The 7,052-nt window shown below is 38.1% G+C and overlaps 1 protein-coding gene across 2 annotated transcripts; it reads left to right on the top strand.

Annotated features, from left to right (window-relative positions):
- The first annotated feature begins 2,913 nt into the window (after positions 1-2,913).
- On the top strand, positions 2,914-6,945 carry LOC117423585 (nucleoside diphosphate kinase A 2). 2 transcript variants are annotated; one of them, XM_034928771.2, is made up of 5 exons: positions 2,914-3,032; positions 4,224-4,358; positions 5,962-6,063; positions 6,191-6,303; positions 6,691-6,945. In XM_034928771.2, the coding sequence occupies exons 2-5, from the start codon at positions 4,230-4,232 to the stop codon at positions 6,806-6,808; spliced, it is 462 nt and encodes a 153-aa protein (XP_034784662.1). In that variant the 5' UTR covers positions 2,914-3,032; positions 4,224-4,229; the 3' UTR covers positions 6,809-6,945. The 2 variants fall into 2 exon arrangements, with proteins under 2 accessions (XP_034784662.1, XP_033895521.1); XM_034039630.3 differs by lacking the exon at positions 2,914-3,032 and adding an exon at positions 3,960-4,108 and having other exon boundaries at positions 4,226-4,358.
- The last annotated feature ends 107 nt before the right edge of the window (positions 6,946-7,052 follow it).

Here is a 7,052-nt window from a genome sequence, read left to right as displayed (position 1 = left end):
TTCTGTGAGTTGTTTTTTTTTTCCTTCACTTTTGGGAGAACTAGGTTATAAGGTTCTATGGTCCCTGGTAGAATAATCCTGAAAATGCTTATGATGAGTCCTGTCAAAATGCACCCTGGTTAAAAGAAAAATTGGCTTCCATATTGCTACTGAATCCCTCTGTGGAAATTCATTGCTATGGTACTACATGCAAACAAAAAAGGGATTACAGTTGACCCTTATGAATGTACAATATAAAAGCACAGGCAAACTTTTATCCTGCAGTGAAACAGGATAGTCTTAAAGGCCATCAGGTGTTTTTTAGAAAACGGCAAAAGCTATCAGGTGATTTATACTGATTCTTTCATGTGCAGTGTCCACAAACAAATTTATAAAACAGTCAAACTTCAATGTTACAAACTGTACACTTAACTGACCAGTCAACCAAATGCACTGCTTAAGACCAGAAATAAGTCTCCAGGTAAACACTGCTCTCCTTTTCAGTTTTCCTGGAATTTCTCGGGAACATGTAGCTATCACAGTTACATTTGAAACTTTTGAACACCTTCAATTGTCTTTGTAATTTTGAGGTTCGACTGTTATGAAAAAGAGAGCTTTAGAAAGTGCTGTCAATGCATTTACTGAGCTGACAAAAATATTCATTGGATTACTTTCCTAGTTAGTCCATTAGCTGTGTTTGCAGCGCAATTATGACTATACTACCTTTAGGAAATCAGTAAAGAGAAAGATTACTGAGTTAAGTAGCTTTACCTCAGTTGTCTTTATCTCTGCCAACAGCAGGAGTCAACTGTTCTAAGAATAACATGTTATGTTAGAAGCACTATTCTTTTTTTCACCTAGTTTAGCTGTTACATTTTCTCAGTTTGCTTGAATTCAAGTTTCGGCAAAAAAACAAAACAAATCGGAGATGCCTTTAAAACTAAATAGGATGCAGACTTCATGAGTCTTTTTTAAAAGAGGATAAGCAGCTTCCCCTGGTAGAGATACAGACAAATTGGCCCTTTAGCCTCAGAGCTCTGTCTTACCTCCAGCATCATATTTATAGCACTTCTGTGAGTGTTTGCCAACTCTTAAATAGAAGCTGTTTTAACAGACTACCACCCCCTAAATGGCTTTCAGCAGCCTTTTATATTGAACTGAAAGTGGATATCACAGAGTGAACCTCATCTATGTATTTAAGGGGATGGTGAGCTTATAAAATAATGCATTTAGCAGGGTAAATGATCCATATTAATAATTGAAACCATAAAAAATAAATAAAAACATTTCAATGTGGAGATATACTAGTAAAGTGATAACAGGACAGTATTGGCTGTAATTAGTTTCCAACTGGTAGGCAGGGTTTTTGAATGCAGCTATGTTTCCCCATTATACACTGTTTGGTCTTCAAATGAAACTGGCTACTGGCAGGCACCATGCAAGTGTCCCCTCTCTGTTCTGAATACACACCTTTGTAATGTTGCTGGCAAAACCTATATTGAGTGAAATTATCATACAGGATGGTAGTGATGGGAAAACAAAAGGAGGGACATCTTCATTTTTTTGTTATTTTAAAACATCTCCTATTAACTTATATTAACTGCTATTAACTGTGTAACTGTTTGAATGAAGTGTAATATGAAAATGAGACCTAGGTCTTAAGTGCTTTTTCATGAATAAAAGTAATGCCACATCTCAAAGATATTTATCATAAATGAAAACACATACTCATGTAATTTATCTTACATATTTAAATGAGTTGTGTGTTTTTGATTAAATGTGTTTTGATATTTTTGCAGGATGCATCAATGATCATGAGATTTATTGAGAACCAGCAGCCAATCACAGACACTGGCATTTAATACTAGATGATAGATCCATTACAGTCTTCGAAGATGTAGCACAAGACAAGAAGGCACTTGCTTAAAGATATTCTGGAAGTGAATACTACTGAGTTTTGTGTTGTAAGTTCAAGTAATACATTTTTGCCTGGTCTGTTTTGGAAAAATTATTTACCAAGTATAATTCCACTGTTTCATAGCCTAATTCTTTCTCAGTTACAAACTGAAGTGGTCGAGTAGTCCTAGAAGATGTGTAACACAAGTGGAATGAGCGAATATGTGGCTGTTCAATAAGATTATGAGACTGGACTTTTTGTTTGGGTAATATGACACAGAACTACAAATAATAACCATCTGACATGCAAATCCTTGCACACTTTTTAAAGTAAATGCATATGAACTCCCAAAAGGAGGACATAGATATATGTTTATGTTGTATATTTATTATCCAGGAACCTCAAAAACATGCGCTACAGCCAACTTTTTTTTCTCACATGGAGCACCCTGCCCTGATTTGACGTGTCTGTAACCTTGAAGTCACGCATTCCACAAGCGTAGGGGAGTATACATTTATTGTTAATTGAACACAAGACAGAATTTTATAAAATGTTTACATATTATTTTATATTTCACTACATTAAACTAATAAAAGCAATTCGTCTGACAATTCCAATACAGTTGCAGTTTTCTGCAATATGTTTAATTTAAATATCCCCTATTTGAGAAATCGATCTGGTCTGGGTAATGAGGCTTATAAGCAGGGGGGTTCAAAATACAGATAGTGTTCCGTTGACTTGACCTATTTCGATTTCCTGTGACACGTTCACATATTACTTATATTAAGGTGTGTAGCTAACTTGTATCTTACAGTTTAAAAAACATTTGGTCAATATTGAAAATGCTGATTTAATTCAACCCCCCTCTCCTTTGGGTGGAATAGTTTATTCTGTATTCTGGTTGCAAAGCGCACCAATCAAAGTAAAAAAAAAATGCTACTGAGTCCATTTTGGCTCCAAATCAAAGTCTACTGTCTATATGAAGTATACATTTTGGAGCCAACATGACAGGAACAGACAAAGACGCGATTTGATAACCACCTGACTCTGCGCCGTACTCCCGCCCACCCTTCATATTTAAAGCTGAACTGTGCTGTGGAAAGCCTCTGTAGGTTGATCGTCTTGACTTCTCTGCTGGGTTTTTTGTTCTTGAAAAGGTATATTTAACAGACGGCAATATCAGTTGCTTTGCTATTTCTTGTACGACTCTAATATATTGTTCTGTTGGAAAGTAGTAGACATACAATGACTTCCATAGCGGTTTTGTTACAGATGGTTAACTTGGTACATGAATTGCTTTACCGGGGCACATGGTGTTCATAAATGTACTCCTTGTTATACATCCAAGTAAAAATGTACGCATTCGCATGTTTTTAGGGTAGAAAAAAGTAGAGGTCAACGCCACTTGTTTTTGTAACTTACGCGGCTACATTGTATTACGATGTTAGATGTTACGGTGATAGGCCTAGTGTAGAGGCATGCGATGCAGCTACTGTGAATGAACCATAGAGATCAAATGGCCGTTCTGGGAATTCATTGTCAATTTCATGTGGCAGACAGTTGGCCGATGTAGGATTGTAGGGGGGATAGTTATATCTTGTAATGCTGCCTGTCTGCACTTTTTGGGTCGTGGTATTATTTGGTTTGTTTAAATTGGGTTACTAATCTATATATCTAATATATAATATATATATATATATATATATATATATATATAATAAAATGTGAGTACAATTTATAAATTGTGGGAATTTGCTTTTATTTAATTTACGTTGTGTGAATAATCTTCTGTTTAGTGAAAGCGGGTGGTTTTTGTTCAATGTTCTGCGGAATTCTTCGGGTTTGATCGAGCGTATAGACTGCTGCGGACTGAGTAGCACAAAATTGATTTTTTGTTGCTGCAGGTAGCTGAATGGGGAAAATAGTTAATTTGCACTGCGTTACATATACGGATTAGTTAAAGTGCTTCTCAATGGGTGGAGTTACTTCTGCTTTAGTGATTCACTCAATTACACCACACCTCGAATGTAGTTGGCTTCAAATATCTCTTTAAAGATGGCGAGCCTGTTTGTAATGGCATGGGCTGGATGATGCCGGCAATATCGTGCTTAATTTGAAAATAACTGTGCGGAAGAAAGCAAAATTCAGGGCAGGAAACCAGTTGTTCTGATGCAGAATGGGGATAGGAGCAATGTTAAAGTTTCCATGTCCAAATGAAGCACGCAATAACATGTACGTTTTATTGGAGGTTGCTTACGAAGAACGTTTACTAAGATTGTTACCTAAAAAAACAGTTAAATTATTTAATTTTTTTTGTTCCATTCTTATTGTAAACTTTTTTTTTTTCAGCATAATGGCCGGAAACCAAGAACGTACCTTCATTGCAATCAAGCCAGATGGCGTCCAGAGGGGACTAATGGGTGAAATCATCAAACGTTTTGAGCAGAAAGGATTCAGACTGGTTGCAATGAAGTTCCAGCAAGTATGTAAAGTATTTTCTGTTGAGCGCTGCTAGTGTCTTAATGTATAGTTTTGTTAAATGCACAGTAATCTAAAGCTGTTGGTGTAAGGTTTAATGCTTCAGGACAGCTGGTCAAGTTAAAGCATTAGCGTGCTATGGTGGTAGCACCCCTTTCACCTAAACCACTTCTAAGAGTACAAAAGGGAATTTGGATTTGACTCCAGAATTCTTTATCTGTAATTAAAGGATGCAAGGTTTTGGGCTTGATCTATCGTTTTAACAATCCTGACTACTACTGCCCTTTTTATCTCTTCATTTGAAATGGTGTTTAGTATTGCCATAAACTTCAATACAAAACATGTGTTGCATTGGAGGAATCCCTCTCCTATTGTGCTTTTGTCATTCCCATCCTTGTAACTTTTTACAATGATGTTGTCTTCCACACCTTCCCATAAAGTGGGGCAACATTTGGTGTGAAATCTACAAATAGTTCCACAAATCCAGGATTTGTCAAGCGGCTATACAGGATAGTTTCCAGTGTCTTACTTTAGCAGTAGGCTTAGAATAGCAAGGTTGCACCTTGATTTACATTTCTGAAAGGGGGCTTATCTTGTGATCTGTGCTTCAGATCCCTCAAGTATTGGCCTTTTAAATTTTAAATTAACTGACTGCGTGAACCTGCAAGGTTACCTTTGAACATGTGTGATCAACAAACATTTTAAATCTGCTCTAATCTACTAGTAGCTACACTTTCCAACTGCAAAAGGCAAAGTAGTTGCTTGCTTTGGGTTGCACCTTTTTAACTTCTGCTTGCGTGTAAATGTACATGTCTCCAAAATTCAGTAGTGTAGTATGTTCCCTATTCCTGTTGAGGCTCAATTTTTATATTTAATATTGTCATCATACATTTTCCCTTATGTATTTTTAAAGTCCATTTATAATTTTACTCTTGTATTTTCCATGCATAGTATTCAATTACAATGTATAAAGATGGAAGAAATGAATAAGCATTCCTATAACAGTGCACTTTTTTTAATAAATTTAGTCGTTGCCAATTTATTTTTATTATTTTCTCCCAATTTGGAATCGCCAATTATTTTATTATGCTCAGCTCACCGCTACCACCCCTGCGCTGACTCGGGAGGGCGAAGACGAACACACACTGTCCTCCGAAGCGTGTGCCGTCGGCCGACCGCTTTTTTTCACACTGCGGACTCGCCATGCAGCCACCCAAGAGCTACAGCGTCGGAGGACAACGCAGCTCTCGGGCAACTTGCAGGCAAGCCCGGCCAGACTACAGGGGTCGCTGGTGCGCGGTGAGCAGAGGACCCCCTGTCCGACCTAACCCTCCCTCTCCCCAGGCGACGCTCTGCCAATTGAGCGCCTCCTCCTGGGAGCTCCCGTCCTCGGTCGGCAAAGGAATAGCCTGGACTCGAACTCGCGACATCCAGACTATAGGGAACATCCGGCACTCTACGCAAGTGCTTTTACTGGATGCGCCATTCGGGAGCCCCATAACAGTGCACTTTTGAGTTAAACATTTAGTAAAATGCTATGCCATATGTCTGCCTTAACTTTTACAGCCTTACCACCTGTTAAATTGTTAAATGACTTATTTTAACAGGCTCCAGAAGAACTGTTGAAACAGCACTACATTGACCTGAAAGACCGACCATTTTACAGTGGCCTTGTAAAATACATGGGCTCCGGACCAGTGCTGGCTATGGTAACTTCACATGTTTATAGGGTTTTTTATTTTTTATTTTTTTTTTTAATTCAAAACTGCAAAAGATCAACAGTCTTTCAATATTATATGGAGCATTAAGTTTCCTTCCTTTTTGTAAAAATTCAAGGTTTGGGAAGGTCTTAATGTGGTGAAGACTGGCAGAGTAATGCTTGGCGAGACCAATCCAGCAGACTCAAAGCCTGGCACCATCCGTGGTGACTTCTGCATCCAGGTTGGCAGGTGAGTAACTGCATTGAAACCTTTCAATTCAAGCCTCCTCAAACTGGCTTGTTGCAGATCTGCGATTTGGTTTTAAGCACAGTGGCCATCAAACTGGGATGCCAGGGGATACAGAAATATGCTCTTTCAGGTGTTTCACTTTTCTTTTGATAAGAGTACTGTACATCTACACTATTTAATTCTGGCTATGTGAAGTGGTCTTTTGCTGTATGACAGGCCTTTTTGATAATTGCTAAAAATATTCCTTTAACTTTTTGTATCCATATTCAATTATATTTTAAAAATCCCCCCCCCCCCCCCCCCTCCTAAAACATTGTTCATGGCTTTTGATAAAGTGATAAATTCTTCTACATCTTTGCTGTACGGAATGTCTCTCTGCTGTTCCAGAAACATAATTCATGGCAGCGATGCTGTGGCCAGTGCTGAGAAGGAAATTGAGCTGTGGTTCAAGCCCGAGGAGCTGGTGGACTACAAGAGCTGCGCTGAGAGCTGGATCTATGAGTAAACTATCCTGGCCCTCGACTTTTATGGTTGTCCTGTCATTGTGGTGAATGTAGTAGACCTGGAAAGAACATTTTTCTGTTGTCAGTTTCCTGAAAGCAGAGCACTTAATAATAAATCAAAGTCTGTGTTGAACATTTATTTTTGTCTTCATTTTTGGGAGAACTAGGTCATAAGGGTCAATTGTCCCTGCTAGTATAATAAATGCTAATGATGAGTCCTGTCAAAATGCTTGACAATGAAACCAC

Source organism: Acipenser ruthenus, chromosome 17 (assembly GCF_902713425.1).
Source record: "Acipenser ruthenus chromosome 17, fAciRut3.2 maternal haplotype, whole genome shotgun sequence".
NCBI lineage: Eukaryota > Metazoa > Chordata > Actinopteri > Acipenseriformes > Acipenseridae > Acipenser > Acipenser ruthenus.
This window is presented reverse-complemented; position numbering and strand designations above follow the sequence as displayed.